Source organism: Sprattus sprattus (assembly GCF_963457725.1).
Source record: "Sprattus sprattus genome assembly, chromosome: 21".
Lineage (NCBI taxonomy): Eukaryota > Metazoa > Chordata > Actinopteri > Clupeiformes > Clupeidae > Sprattus > Sprattus sprattus.
Window position 1 is genome coordinate 9,480,422 of NC_137919.1, and position 16,517 is coordinate 9,496,938.

A 16,517-nucleotide genomic window follows, 5' to 3' on the forward strand; every position below is an offset into this window, starting at 1 on the left:
ATGTTACAATTAGCTGTTCAAAAAGGATAAATTGGCCTTTTTAAGCGCTCAGCAGCATTAATGAGTGATTACGAGACAAGATACTGTCGGATTAGAGAGAACATGTCGGTTATTCTGCGCAGGTGGCCTGAGGCGCCTAACTGTTTTACGGCTCAAACAGGTTGTTGGGGCTGCCGCCCGTCTTTGTGGAGCCTCACCCCAGTTGCAGGAATGCGGAGAAGGGTGCACTTGTCCCTCCTAAGCGTTCTCTACAGGCTTCATACATCACAGAGAGCCGCTAGGTTGTAGCAGGTGTAGGCTTTAGGTAAGGTTGAGAATATGCTTATTTTGTAGCCTGTATAATAAAAAAGCAACTTCTAGTGCTGCAGCCTACCAGCTAATGATGCTGCCAGGTTATGCTGTTTGCCTGGGTAGAGATTTGACTTATTTTCCTTTACCAATTTATAGAAAACCATATAATGTGAACAATTAAGTGTGTGCGTGTGTTGAGGAGTGATGAGTAACTTTGTGACCTGGATATCTAGAATGACCGTTCCCTGAAGGGAGGCTTCCATGCGCTTCTGCCTGTGGGTGTCTACAGTGAATAATAGCCTATACGGAGGTCTAATATCATGAGAGGTTAAGTGAAGAGGATCTGATGAGCTCATGTCTGAGATACTGACCTCGGAGTCAGAAAACACCCAAAGTAAGGAGAGGGAATAAAATAGGTTACACAATATCGGTCTCCTGTGAAATTAAAATAGCCTACACATCAAATAAGGGAGGGATGAAGCACATTGAAGAGTTCCTTATAGGATTATAATGGCGCAATCTCTCTAAACACCCACGCACACACAGACATTTGATCTAAAGTTGTGAAAGTTAGAACTCATGACGGTACGGTAGGCTACTTGATTTGCTTGCACAGAATGAAGAGAATAATATCATGATGCGCATAATCTTTTTTTTTAACTGATACGAGGACACGACGATACGACAAACGATTTGGGAGTGGAGAGAGAGAGAGAGAGAGAGAGAGAGAGAGAGAGAGAGAGCGAGAGAGAGAGAAACAGGTGTATCCACTTCTCAGTCACACCGCAGCCCAGAGCAACAACGCTGCTGTTGAAAAGAGCACCGGAGTAATCAACTTTGTCAAGTCACTGAAAAAATGAATTTCCATGTTCTATCCTGGATATTTAAAGTGTTTACTTGACAATTGCACTGTCCACCTGCCGACTCAAGGCTTCTGTGAGTATTTCTTTATTTGGGTTATCGTGGAGGAAGATCTGCGCAATTGAATCCTTCGCCGCGCCTGTCAACTTCAGGGCGGCCACGGTACATTAACCGTCTACAGCATGTGTGATATCAGTTGTTAATGATCTGGACATAAATCGGGAAGGACACTTGGCACCCTAAATACACAGCAATTTATGAGAGAAGACGGACATCCAACAATTAATCACTGGACGCTAATGAGGATTCCGGAATCTGTCAATGGACTGGGAATTTAAGTTTCTTCAAAATATCTGAAGACAGAGCGAGAAAATGCTTTAATGAATGGTAGTAATTGTCTTCAAAGCAGAAATTTTAAAAACGTTAGAGACCAGAAGTAATTTACCTTTCTCAACATAACCCTGGGATAAGGCTGTTGCGCAAAGTCTGGATGATGCTGTCAAGCCAAATTACACTAAGGCTGTGCGTCTATGGAACACTGAGTAAGTAGACTACATATCATTCTGTGTCATTTGAATTTTAATATTTGGATTGGGTGGTTAAATAAAGTTCTTTGTGTACTTTGACACCCCATTATGGAGTGATCATTTGGACTAGTGCTGAAAAACACAGTTCACTTGCCTGATATTTCAGGACGAACTGGTTGACTCTTGATGCGTTTGCTCCTACATGTCTGTGTGTGACTCAGCCGACTGACAGGAAGGCCCCTCTGACACACACACACACACACACACACACACACATCTAGCACGCACACATCTAGTTTTCAGAGGGTGATCTCCCTTCATTAAAGCTGCCGCCTCATTTGCCTATGCAGAGACGCAACGATTGTTTCCGTGAAAGCCCTGCAGGCGTTGTGGTTGCATGCAACAGCTACCTGTATTTGCACAAAACAACTGCACATGATGTATTCCATAGGAAAACAGCCAGTTTGTTGACCAGGTTTTTACCACAGAAAATTATGTAAACATGGCCTATTACACATTTACCCGGCAAGGATTTCAGAGTGCATATGTAGAGGCATATTTGTTATTAAGTGTTTGAATGTGTGTTTCATAGTTTTATGTGTGTGTGTGTGTGTTTTTATAGTCCAGTGTATGTTTGCGTGCATGCAATTTTTTGTGGGTTTTTGTACCATTAGTATGTCTGAATGCATATGGATGAATGTCTGCGTTTCTGTGCATTTCCTTGTGTGTGTGGGGAGGGGGGGCATTTGTATCTATTTATGTCTTTCAGTATTTTGGGTGTGGGTGAGTATTTTTTGTATGTGTGTGTGGGTGTGTGTGTATTGTCTGTATGTGTGTGTGGGTGTGGGTGAGTATTGTCTGTGTGTGTGTTGGTGTGTGTGCGAGTGTGTGAGAGAGAAGGCGTGCATGACTGATTGGGTGTGAGTTTGTTTGCTTATATTCAGTGAGTAGGCCTGCCTGTGTGGCAGGCCGGATGCTGAGTGTCGTGTGTTGCTATGTTAGTAATGTCGGCAAGGCAGATTCCAGCGATGTTGAGCCAATAGCACAACTGCACCCAGACATCGCTGGCCTAAGCCACAGATAACCCATCAGCAGACAGCAACAGGTTATTCAAACCCCTCAACACAATGCCAGACAACAAAGCACTCTTCAAAGCCCCTTACCTCCTCACCAGACAACAAGAAATACTTTTAAAAATCCTTACAACATAAACAGACAACGAGAAATGCTTTAAATCCCTCACAACACATCCAGACAACAGGATACTTTAAAACCCCCTTACCACCTCATCAGACAAAAGGAAATACTTTAAAAACCCCTCTTACCACCTCATGAGACAACAAGAAATACTTTGAAAACCCTCACAACACATCCAGACAACAGGGAAATACTTTAAAACCCCCTTACCACCTCACCAGACAACAAGAAGTACTTTAAAACCCCTACCTTACCACCTCACCAGACAACAAGAAATACTTTAAAACCCCCTTACCACCTCACCAGACAACAAGTACTTTAAAACTGCTGACCAGAGAGTAACCGACGCTTCAGACCATATACAATAGCGGGCGACTGACATGATGTCATCCCCTTTCTAGATTATTCAACATAATAATCATACAACTTCAGATCCCTTGTACAGATTTACTATACAGGAGGTGAGGCTTCTACTTCTATGATAAATAACCTACTTTTGCGATTCAGCCTTAGCCCAGAAGGTTTGCATAAAGTGTGGCCCACATTGTGTCTTAACCTGCTCATGGCAAAACTGGCTCAAAAACAGAAATTCGTTTCCTGGTACAATTTGTCTCTGGCACTACATAACCAACCCATTGTACAGACTGTGACTTCTGTCAGCGCTGCCAGCCTATAACCCTGTGTGTGTGTGCGTGTGTGTGTGTATGTGTGTGTGTGTGTGCGCATGCTCCATAACGTGGGTTCCAAATTCTAACATCCTTGATGTTCTCCATCACTGCGGTGCAAGCTGGGATCAATGATGATGAGGGAATTATGACAATGTAAACGTTCTCCATGATCTGTTTCAAGTCCAAATTCAGCTGTTATATCTGCATAAATAGGCCAAAACACATCATAACGCCTCACTTGAACATAAGATTCATTGTAAACATGTCATGAATGGAAGACCCTGCCAAACAAAATAAGTTTTCATTTCTATTGATATAACAGTGAAATAAGATTAATTGTAAACATGTCATGAATAGTAGACGCTGCACAACAAAATCATTTCCATTGATATAACAGTTGATATAACAGTGAAATAGTAACATTATCGACATGTCATGACCGCATTCTTAATATCTGATGCTGTCACAGAATACCTCCATGGGATATTGGCTGTCACTGGGTCTACGACTGAAAGAGATGACACTTATCAACAATATAATCTTGACCATACGTCAGTCCCATGATGATGTTTGTGTGTGTGTGTGTGTGTGTGTGTGTGTGTGTGTGTGTGTGTGTGTGGGTGTGTGGGGGTTCTTACTCATGCATGTGTAGGAGGGTTGGGTGGAGTACAGGATTGACATGTCTCATTTGACCCACCCATTAACCTGGATGCCAAATCTGGATGTTGACAGTTACCGTGAACCTGACTGAGATCAAATTAAATCCTGTCTTGACAATGCTGAAAAACTTCCTTTATAGTAACAGTAAAACTGCCTTTGTTAATAGTTATTCCACTTGCATATTTTTAAGAGATTACTCAGCACTCTGATTCATCGCTAAACAACGCATGAAAGCCTTGCTATTTAAAAGACGATAATATCCACCCTTTAGTCAAAAACATCGAAAGGAATTTAAAATCCAAACAACAACAACGATGACAAACAATAACAAAAACAACCGATGACTATACGTGGCTTACATATTAGCATCTCAGCACACCCTAAAGCTCCAGGCCAAATGTTTATCTTTGCCGAAGGTGTGGAGGGCCTCTGGATCCAGATCAGCCCACCTGTGTCAGTATGGAGGGCCTCTGGATCCAGATCAGCCCACCTGTGTCAGTGTGGAGGGCCTCTGGATCCAGATCAGCCCACCTGTGTCAGTATGGAGGGCCTCTGGATCCAGATCAGCCCACCTGTGTCAGTGTGGAGGGCCTCTGGATCCAGATCAGCCCACCTGTGTCAGTGTGGAGGGCCTCTGGATCCAGATCAGCCCACCTGGGTCAGTGTGGAGGGCCTCTGGATCCAGATCAGTCCACCTGGGTCCCATGGGTTTGGAAAGGATCCAGATCAGCCCACCTGTGTCACATGGGTGTCTAAAGGCTTACTTGGCTGCTACTTTTTACATTCTTCCCCCACTCTTACCTGGAACCCCTTCCCACCTCCTTCCCCATTCCTACCCCCTTCTTACCTGGATCCCCTTCCCACTCTTGCCTTCCATACCACTCCACGCCCTTTAAAGGGTCTTCCCCTCTTTCCAGGGCCCCTCTACTCTATGGCTCCCTGATTGGCTCACAGGTTGATTGGTGCTGAGTGTCATCGATCTCCTTGACTACTGTATTCTGGGTTGCTTTGCCGTGTGTGTGTGTGTGTGTGTGTGTGTGTCTGTGTGTGTGTCTGTGTCTGTGTCTGTGTCTGTGTCTGTGTCTGTGTGTGTGTGACGTTGCGTCTCTGCAAAGGCAAATGAGGCGGCAGCTATAATCATAGGGAGATCACCCTATGATAACTAGATGTGTGTGTGTGTGTGTGTGTGTGTGTCGTTGCGTCTCTGCAAAGGCAAATGAGGCGGCAGCTTAAATCTTAGGGAGATCAACCTCTGAAAACTAGACGTGTGTGTGTGTGTGTGTGTGTGTGTGTGTGTGTGTGTGTGTGTGTGTGTGTGTGTGTGTGTGTGTGTGTGTGTGTGTGTGTGTGTGTGTGTGTGTGTGTGTGTGTGTGTGCGAGTGCGAGTGTGAGTGTGAGTGTCAGAGGTTAAATGGGTCAGGGCCTTAGCACATGCAGTGTGAGACTCAGTTAGTCCTGAGCGGCTGTGTGATGTCTTTGTAGCGTGTGGCAGAGTGTGGCGGGCCTCATCAGGCAGAAGACATGGAAAACAAGTTGAGCAACATAGCTGTCACTCACTCTTCTAGCGCCTCTCGCACTGTCTCTCTCTCTCTCTCTCTCTCTCTCTCTCTCTTTCGTTCTCTCTCTCTCTCGCTCTCTCTTCGTTCTCTCTCTCTCTCGCGCTCTCTCACTCTCTCTCTTGCTCTCTCTTTCGTTCTCTCTGTGGCAGACGCCTATTTTTCTTTCTCGCTCCTTTTGTTGTCCTCCCTGTTCCCTTTTGGTCCCCTTGCAACACCTCATTACTCCGTCTCGTGTGTGTGTGTGTGTGTGTGTGTGTGTGGGGACAGCCATTGTGTGCCATTCTAGAACCTGGCTGCCATCTTGGCTCTGTAGCTGCGCTGGGAACCAAGAACTGTTACTGTCTTCTATGTCGCCACAGCCTCGAAGGTAGCCAGCATTTGCCAACATGGAGGAATAACATTCATTACAGTAAACAATAACTGTGCGTTCCCTCATCATCATTGATCCCAGCTTGCACCACAGTTTTCTCCATCAAGGATGTTAGAACTTGGAACCCGCGTTATGGAGCATGCACACACACACACACACACACACACACACACACACACACATAACTGTAAACGTTTCCGTTTTGGTTGCCTGCTCCACCATCTGATGTGTCTCAACACTGAACATCCCAGAGCACAGGTTGCATTAGGAGTGTCAGTGTTGAAACCGCAAAGTTGGTTGCATGAGCCAACGGCAACTCTTCCCCTGAAGATACCGCTGTGTCACTAGGTGTTCGGTGAGCAGGCAAGACCAAACACGACACAGGCACACACACACACACACACACACACACACACACACACACACACAGGCACAGCCTCTGCCTTGCAGGTGGTGGCGATGGCAGATCCAGGGGAGTGGAAGCGTGGGAAACAAGGCAACTATTTCCTCAGTTCATGGTTGACTCGGGAGGGATTCTGCCATGATATGGAATGGGCGTGGTTGTCTTGTGATGGTGTTTTGGATGTGGTTGTCTTGTGATGGTGTTTTGGATGTGGTTTTCTTGTGATGGTGTTTTGTAATGCTAAAAGGAAAATCTGTCAGGGACAATTGGGGAATGGGTGGTGGAGCTTGTGTTGCTTCTAAAACTGTGTGTGTGTGTGTGTGTGTGTGTGTGTGTGTGTGTGTGTGTGTGCCTGTGCCTGTGCCTGTGCCTGTGCAGAGTTCCCTACAGTACCATCTCTATCATTAGTATCTGTCAGTCCAAGTCCAGAAAGCTCAGTTAAATCTGACCTTTGACCTTACCTGCCGACATTTGAGTAGCAAAATCCGGGAGATTTCAGCGACGGCTGTGAGTGGGGAGTTTTGAGGGGGGCATGGATGGCAGAGGCGGAAAATGTTGGTTTTGAGGGATGTTGTGCATATAAGTATTTATAGACAACGTATTAATTAGGTTTTATGTAGTCTTCAGTATATAATTAAATACACAATAACTGTGTTTATTAACTAAACTAATGTATTTATTATTATGTATGTATTCACAATAAATGTATTCACAATCACTTATTTATTATTATAACAACTAACTATTGCAATAACTTATTATTTATTCATTATTTTTTTTATTACAACAAAATCATTCATATGAACATCACAGAAACAGTTGATGTAGGCCTTGCACAGGTCTCAGGATATGCATTATAATTTAAAACTAATGTTTTGTACTATTGTATATGAAGGTGGCTGACTTGGCGGCCCTAAGTGTTTTCTTAGATGGGGTGTACTTTGAACGAGGCTTAGTGTAGTTTATTTTGCAAGACAAAGGAGTTGTTCAAACTTGTTCTATTCTCTGTAACTATTATTAACCATACTGAAAGTCCTCTCTGAGGAGGCATTGCTAAGTAATGCCTTCATCAGCCTTGCCAGCTGACCGAAGCGCTCATCTTTCCCTACAAGGCCCCAGAATCTGGCTGAATACTCGTCACAAAAGGAAAACGAGATGAAGTTTTTGGCGACTAACATTGCCATTTTCAGTTCAGCCTGCAGCACTTGATGTTGTTCGGTCTGTCCCTTTGTGATGTAATTTTATATTGTTTGAGTGCCCTTTTGTGCCTCAGCAGCATGGATACGTTTTTGAGACTTTTGTTGACGGACATGTTGACGGACATCAATCTTTTTCTCAAGATGACTGTAGTGTAATTCTTTTTGGACAAAGAAGTTTCCATGCATATCGAACAAACATATTTCACCTTCTTCGGTGGTACACTGGCGTCGCCTTCTGCAATGTTCCCTTTCCCTTCCCTTGCAGTTTCAAATTTGCGCGTCAATAGTCTGCGCAGAAAGATCAACTGTCCAATAGGATGTAGTTTGCCAGATTGACAAATGGGATGAAAATGGTATAGTGTATTTATTGTTGATTGTGTTTCATACAATATCTGGCAACTTTAGAACATTGTAGGCTTTGATTATGTATAATATCATCATAAAATACTGGAGATTACCGGGTGGAATGACAAAAGAGGATGGGAAAACCCGGAAAAACGGGAGAGTTGGCAGGTATGGCTTTGACCCTGGTGTTTTAATGAAGACTGGGCCAACTATGCCTTAGGTTTTTTTTTTCAGGGAGTAAATCAAATTGGCTAAATGTAGAGCTGCTCAATCATCATTAGAACAGCTTGTAGCATGATGTCATCAACAGTAGCAGGCTAGTTAGCGTACCAACTTAGCTATTGCTGATATTTACAAGGCAAGACTGTGGCAGTTACAGTTTTTCCTAGTTTTAGGCAAATAATCCACAATGCTTCTTTAACTTTCTCTCTCTCTCTCTCTCTCTCTCTCTCTCGCGCTCTCGCTCGCTCTCTCCAGTGGCGTGTGTTTTTGGGGAGTCTGTGCAGCCCCTCATCTCTGCGGTCCCCCAGCGAACTCTGGCGGAGGCGGAGACGCGGTTGCCATGCCCATACAGCGGGGAAGATCAGGTGGTACAGGTGGGATGGAGCCGAGTGAAGGCCAACGGCAACATCGAACAGATCATCATCTATGACTTTACTGAGGGTGTAAAAGGTGAGTGCAAGTCTGTTCTGGGTGTGTTCATGTGTTTGTGTGTGTGTGGGGGGAGTGTTATGTGTTTGTGTGTGTGTGTGTGGGGGGGGGGGTGTTATGTGTTTGTGTGTGTGTGTGTGTGTGGGGGGGGGGGGGGGGGGGGGGGGGGGGGGTTATGTGTGTGTGTGTGTGTATTCATGTGTTTGTTTTTGTGTGTTTGTGTGAGTGTGTGTGTGTGTGTGTGTGGGGGTGTGTGTTATGTGTGTTGTGTGTGTGTGTGTGTCCGGTGTGTGTGTGTGTGTGTGTGTGTGTGGGGGGGGGGGTTGTTATGTGTTTTTGTGTGTGTGTGTGTGTGTGGGGGTGTGTTATGTGTGTAGTGTGTGTGTGTGTGTGTGTGTCCGGTGTGTGTGTGTGTGGGGGGGGGGACTGTTATGTGTTTTTGTGTGTGTGTGTGCGTGCGTGCGTGCTTGCTTGTAAGTTTTGATGAGCGTTTAATTAATTTTCCAGCTCCGGTGTATAAAGCCGTGACCCAGACTTACCGTCTGATCTGTCTCCCTGCACTCATGAACTCATCTTCCCCCTGGGCAGTATCTTGGCACGCTAAAGAGAGAGAAAATAGTCATAGTCCTAAATGACATCACCACATGACGCGCGTGGGGTTCAGTTTACCGTCTTTTTCTTTCTTTCTTTTTTTTTCTTTTTTTTTTTAGTTTCGGTGGGCCAGTTGATTCTTGCCCCCACTGGCAAAGTCATCTTTAACAGGTTTGCCGTGCTCTGTTAAGCCGTTGGAGGTCAGTCTATGTGTTTTTCAGAACAATTACCTGATCAAGTTTCACCTTCAGTGTACCTGTGCAGCGTGCCTCCCCTCGAGTAGCCCCGGCTCCTGTGTCTGTGGGCCTTTCTGTCCTGTAAAGGGGGTACAAATTACCTGCTGGATCAAAGGTTTATCGCAACCATTATCTTACCAGGAAAACATTCCACAGTGCTCAGTCACCAATTTGCCAATCTTCTTAGAATTGTTTTTTTCACTGTTCTTGTATGAGGTTTGTTGTGGGATTGGAAACTCAGTGAAGTGACCCCCTCCGTTGGTAAAGTGTCGAGAAAAGCTTGATTTTAAGGTTCGATGGCTGATCATGAGGACGGAGGTAAACCGTATGCGTGGGCAGAAAACAATAGCTCAGGTGCAATTCATCTGACATTACGTACATTTTCACAGGTTTTTAAAGAGATTTTGTTTGAGATTTTTGTTTGTTTTGTATTTACAACCTTGTAAAAAAGTTTTTTTTGCAGTCATTCCTTTACAGGTCCTATCCTGGCATTGTCGAAGTCCCCTAAAAACTGATGTCTATTCCCCAAAACAACATATTTAGCTATTTAGACTCCTCTCACTGATGTAGCCTTATGCTAATGATATGTAAAGCCCCACCGTGTAAATTCACAGAATTGGTTCCTAGGTGACTTGTGAAAACCAGTCTGTCTGATTCTAGGGTTAGGTTTTTGAGTCTTTTTGTACAGTTCAGTTTGTGCAGTACAGTTTGTGCAGTTCCAAGATGGAAATACTCAGCTATGGTGTGGACTGATATGTTGTGTGTCATATAAAAAAAACACCATATGAACATGTTGACAAAAATACATAACGAGATTTTCATTGGAGGGGGTCTTTTCTTTACCATAAAAGACCACAGGTGCTTTGACTTTAGGAGTAGTGTGGAGCTGACTTTGTCTGAAACAACTGAGGTTGTAGATTGACTTTTATAGCGGATGTATGGTTTAGATGTGACCATGTATAGTTATTATATGTATATAGTTTATTTTCAGTATGCATTTGTTTAAAACGGATGTCTCTTTCCTGCAGAGTTTACAGAGTTTGTGAGTAAGATGCGTTTCGTGGCCCCTAAGCCTGTAAAGGACTTGACGCTCCTCATCCTGAGCACAGAGGAGTCAGACGAGGCCACCTACAGCTGCAAGATCACCACCTTCCCCTCGGGCACCACTGAGTCCAGGATACAGCTCACCGTCTGGAGTAAGTCTGCTGATGCTCTCCTTCTTCTTCATCATCATCATCATCATCATCATCATCATCATCATCAACAACATCTGCCTTCTCTTCCTCAAATAACTCTTCTTCCTCAACTACCATACCTCCTCTTTCTCTGCTACTCCCTCCTCTTTGGCTGCTAATCTCTACTCTTTTTCTCTGATAACTCCTCCTCGTTCTCTGATAACCCCTCCTCTTTATCTAATAACCCCTCCTCTTTATATGTAACCCCCCCCCCCTTTTTATCTTCTAACCCCTCCTCGTTATAATATAACCCCTCCTCCTGAGCTCACTACTCTTCTTTGTGTCCAAGGTGCAGCTCTCTGTCTGGAGAAAGTCTATTGACAATAATCATCTTCATAACCTGCCTTCTTTTTCTCAGGAAACTCAACTACATCTTTTTTTATCTGTTACCCCTCTCCTCTGGCGCTAACTCCTCCTCTTGAGCTAGCTCGTCAGGGACTTTCCTGTCTGGGGAAATGCTGTTGACTCCTCCTCATCCTCTCCATCCTTGTCATAAACTAGTTCCTCTTCCCCAGTGAACTCCTCTTCCTTAGCTAATCTCATTAGTAAACTCAAGACAGCGCGACCAGTGGCCAAAAATATACTGCACCTGTTCCTTTTCAATGGTGTGGACTGTCCTGTTTTTTACACAGAGGATTCTTAGTATCTTTTCCAAATCACTTTTCCTTGATCTCGATGGAAAACGTCATGAGGTCAAGGAAAGTTGTGAAGTACAATTTGTAAGGACTTAGGAAAGGACAACCGCGGTGCTACGTAAGTCCGACTGCACTTACACTAGCCTACGAATTATGCGAAGGCGGATGTTATTGACGTGGGTCATGTTGTTTGGTTTGTTGTTGCTGTTGAAAGGAATTGTGGGGCGATACTATCTCCTTTCCTTTCGTTAAAAGGATTCTCCAGTGTACCCAATGCTTAAAGATATACGGACCATTAAGAGCATTTAGAGAACCAGCTGTTACCATGGCTGTCACTTAAGTAGATACCTCTGGGTCATTTGAACGGGGCACTGGTCACTCTAATACTGGAGCTCCTGTGTTACTGCTTTCTCCTCTCCTTCTCTCTCCACTCCTCTGGGCTTGTCTGATCTCCTTTTTCTCCATCCTGTGATACTATTCATATATAACTTCCCCACCCTCCCTCTCTCTCTCTCTCTCTCTCTCTCTCTCTCTCTCTCTCTCTCTCTCTCTGTCTCTCTCTTGCTCTCTCTCCCCAGCCCGTCCCATCTCCAACCTGTGACACTATTCATATATAACTTCCCCACCCTCTCTCTCTCTCTCTCACTCACTCACTCACTCACTCACTCACTCTCTCTCTCTCTCTCTCTCTCTCTCTCTCTCTCTCTGTCTCTCTCTTGCTCTCTCTCCCCAGCCCGTCCCATCTCCAACCTGTGACACTATTCATATATAACTTCCCCACCCTCTCTCTCTCTCTCTCACTCACTCACTCACTCACTCACTCACTCACTCTCTCTCTCTCTCTCTCTCTCTCTCTCTGTCTCTCTCTTGCTCTCTCTCCCCAGCCCGTCCCATCTCCAACCTGTGACACTATTCATATATAACTTCCCCACCTTCTCTCTCTCCCTCTCTCTCCCTTTCCCCAGCTCTCCATCCTGTGACACTGTTCATTAATAACCCCCCACCCTTCTCTCTCTCCCAAGGTCGGCCCATCTCCATCCTGGAGCCCGTGGTGCTGGTAGAGGGCCAGTCCTACCGTCAGGCGGCTACCTGTCGCTCTGTTGGTCGGCCCCAGCCTCGGGTCACCTGGGATACGGACCTGGCGGGCCATCCTCAGAACCGCAGCGTGGACGCCAGGACCGTCTCCGGCCAGTTCTCCCTGCACCCCCTGCGCAACCTCAACGGGCGCCAGCTCGACTGCCTGGTGTGGCACCCCACCTTCGACACCCCCTTTAGGATCAGCAATCGCTTGGTGGTACACTGTGAGTGGGAGCACTGTGTGTGTGTGTGTGTGTGTGTGTGTGTGTGTGTGTGTGTGTGTGTGGGTGTCTGTGTGTGTGTGTGTGTGTGTGTGTGTGTGTGTGTGGGTGTGCAGTGTGCAGTGTGTGTGTGTGTGGGTGTGCACTGTGAGTGGGAGCACTGTGTGTCTGTGTCTGTGTGTGGAAGCTAGGCTAGGCTAATAACTGCCAGTACTAGCCAGTATTGGCAGTCCTCCCGAAACGGTCAGCAACCAGAAAACATGACACACTCTTACGGAGAGTAAATGTCTTGGTTCAGGATACTCATAGCCCAAATTAGCATAGATTAGCATGATCTGATGCATTCTTTACATTATTTACCTGTGTACTATGACAGAAATGTAACCATGAAACTCTGTCATAACTTAAACTATTCGGACTTTGAACTACTCTTACAACATAACTTAAATTATTCTAACTTTGAATTACTGTTACTACACAACTTAAATGATTCTAACTTTGAAAATGGGAAATGCTAGTTGTGATTTTTTGTCCCTGAGCTCATAGATGTACCCATTCCTTAGTTGCCAGCCTGAGGTTATGAAGCTGATTTAGTGCTTGGTGCTGCACGCTCTCTGCTGTGCTATGTGTATGTGTGTGTGTGTGTGTGTGTGTGTGTGTGTGTGTGTGTGTGTGATTGGCTCGGTTCTGCACGCTCTCTGCTGTGCTTTGACTTGCCGTTTGTCAAGAGCCTCGGAGCTCATTCTAGCTCCAACTGTGGCTTTGTCACAAATCAAGTTATTTGCTCTTCTTTGATGTTTGTGATGATGGGCACAAATCCAGTTTATAGTCAGATGTTTTTCGATGTGTACGACACAATAAGGTAGATAGGTGTAACTCTACCGGGTCGTGATAGGTGAGTCAAATGTCATCAATTGGGTCGTCGTCAGTGGGAACTGTCCTGTTTGTGTCCTGAGATATCCTCAGTAACGTTGATGAGGTGTTCATACATTATCTAGGTTCATACATTATCATTATCACAGGGACTAACGTATGTCGTCTACTCCTAGGAGTTAGAAATATAGAAATATTCTATAGTCTTTGTATGATATGGACATATTAATGTGCTCATACTGATATTTAATAACACACATAACCTCTACACATAAATTAATTTGAACCTATGGTGCAGCTCTTTTGCCTCAGTCAACTTTGACGTGTGTCAGGTGTCGGGTGTTGCTGCTTGGAAGCTCGGATTTCACGGCTGGGGGGTATTCCACGTACGTGGTTTAGTGACAATCCTGGATAAGTTAACTCCGAGTAAGTGGTAAACCTCCTAAAAGAAGAGCCCTCTGATGTTGTTTTGCTAGGAGAATGAACCAATGGGGGTTCCTTTATTAGGAGGTTTACCACTTACTCTAAGTTAATTTATCTAGGTTTGTCACTAAACCGCGTACGTGGAATACCACCCTGGTCTCTCAGGTGATGTGCGTTGTGGACAGGAGAGCCATTACAGTTTTGACCTCTAGGTGAACTCTATGGAAATGACTGAAGGTCCTTTGATTGTTTTGCTACATGGGTGGTTGAGGCATATGCATTTCCGGTCACAAGACATATTTACAGTTATCTGCTGTTGGTGTTGGTTTGAGGTTTACTACTGCTCTGCTTCAGGCACTTCTCCATGCCTCATAAACAAGTGCATGTCCTTACCTGTGATGCACGCTCGGATTCAGCGTGGTCCTATCGCATTTCAATGACACTCCATTGCATCAGGAGTGATTTTTCAAAGTTCCTCCAAGCATATACGTTATATGCAGTTTTTTGCCTTTTAGCAGAATTTTTGTTGATAAAGCATTTTTAATCACGCCTAATAGATATTCAGGGTTCACATGTGCTAATGAGAGGAAGGGGATACAGGTGCATCTTAATCATGTTATCTTAATCATAGAGGTGTGTGTGTAATCTTGTTTTATCACTTTGATTGGATTTGCCAATGTAGAACTGACCACTGGAGACAACAGTGAGGTGTGTGTGTGTGTGTGTGTGTGTGTGTGAGAGAGAGAGAGAGAGATGGAGAGTTTTACCTGCTAAATATGTTGCCCTTTGCTGGCTATTCATGTTTTCTTTGTCCTCCTCTGCCACCCTCCTCTCTCTTGCTTTCTATCGGTGTGTGTGTGTGTGTGTGTGTGTGTGTGTGTGATATTCCCAGACCCTCCTGATGTGTCGATCGTGGGCCTCAAAGGGGACTGGTTCGTTGGGATGGAGGACGCAGAGCTCAATTGTGTCAGTGGAGGAAACCCAAAACCCAACAACTTCACCTGGTCCAGGTAAGATGCTACCATCTCTCTTTCCTCCCACTCACGCCTACACCTGTTGCTATGCACCTGTTGCTATGGATCTGTCGTTATGGAGTCTTGCTGCATAAACTCACGCCCGTATGTGTGTAGTGTCTTAAGCCTTCTTCTTGTATGCCATCCTACCTGACAGGATTATTGGTGGTGGATTTATCCAGGCAGTTGGCCATAGTCTTAGTAGAGTAGTGTAGTGCAGTGTAGTGCAGTGTAGTGCAGTGTAGTGCAGTGTAGTGCAGTGTAGTGTAGTGTAGTGAGGTGTAGTTGGCCATGGTCTTGGTAGTGTAGTGTAGTGTAGTTGTAGTCATGAAGCACATTATACGTTTCACCAAAATAGGCCTTTGACAGTTATTGGAAACCAGGGAATGTATTTCAAATCTGAGATTGTTCCGTGTTGTGTTGACATTTTGGTTCAGTAGCTAGAAGTTGCAGCCACAGAGACACTACACACACACAAACACACACACAGCTCAGACTTCTGCAATATCACCTCCTCACTTTGTGTCCTAACACAATATGAACTATACAGCTAAGCTGATGATGGACAGTTATTTCTGTCGAACCTAATGATTACATACATTATGCTGGGTGACAACCTGTCTGTTTGTCCACAATTAATTAATTAATTAAATGAAGGAGACAGAAATGCACTTAGCTGGCCCTAAAGCCAAAAGAGATCGGCTTTTTAAAAGACTAGGGAATTCAGCTCATCAGAATAAAGTGGAGGCAACCAGTCAGGTGACTAGTGTCTTACTTCCGTGAAAAACACCAGAGTGTCTCCTCCGTGACGGTCTGTGCATTTTGTTTTTATAGACTGATGAGAAACACTTAAGCAATAGAAACCAAAGACTTTAGTCACTTCTACACAAACTCATACACACGCAATCATGTACACACAAACACTCATACGCACACACACACACACACCCTCACAAACACACATTCATACGCACATGCACTGTCACAATCAGTCACCTCCACACACCTATATTACTTTAATGCAGTTTTGCGTTGGTCAAGGTGACTCACACACACTCCCACACACACACTCCCACACACACGCACACACACACACACACACACACACACACACACACACACATGGATTTTGCAATCATGGCACTGACTGGAACACGCGCACACACATATGAGAAAGCGCACACACACGCACACACACGCACACAGACGCACACAGACGCACACACACGCAAACACAGACGCCATAAGTGGCCAGACCTGTTCTGTCTTTGTTCCTGTTGATGCAAAGCAGGTGAAGTAAATCCTGTCATGGTGTCCTGTTGCTGCTTGCACCTGAAGACAGACAAACACACTTTCACACGAAGGAGGGAGAGGGGGAGAGAGGGAGGGAGGGAGGGAGGGAGGGAGGGAGAGCGGGAGAGCGAAAAGGAGGGAGATGGAGAGAGAGATAGAATAGCAGAGAATGCGTGGGGGAGTGTGTGT

At 45.0% G+C, this 16,517-nt stretch overlaps 1 protein-coding gene across 1 annotated transcript in view; it reads left to right on the forward strand.

Moving 5' to 3' along the window:
- Positions 1 to 1,561: 1,561 nt before the first annotated feature.
- The window catches only part of nectin4a (nectin cell adhesion molecule 4a), a gene marked incomplete at its 3' end in the record, with an annotated part of 23,193 nt that continues 8,237 nt past the window's right edge, over positions 1,562 to 16,517 (forward strand). Inside the window, exons 1-5 of the mRNA XM_080860142.1 lie at positions 1,562 to 1,694; positions 8,558 to 8,752; positions 10,587 to 10,754; positions 12,451 to 12,729; positions 14,915 to 15,032. Coding sequence (XP_080716268.1) covers positions 1,643 to 1,694; positions 8,558 to 8,752; positions 10,587 to 10,754; positions 12,451 to 12,729; positions 14,915 to 15,032 — 812 coding nt within the window. The 5' untranslated portion in view covers positions 1,562 to 1,642. The remainder of the gene's footprint in view (positions 1,695 to 8,557; positions 8,753 to 10,586; positions 10,755 to 12,450; positions 12,730 to 14,914; positions 15,033 to 16,517) is intronic.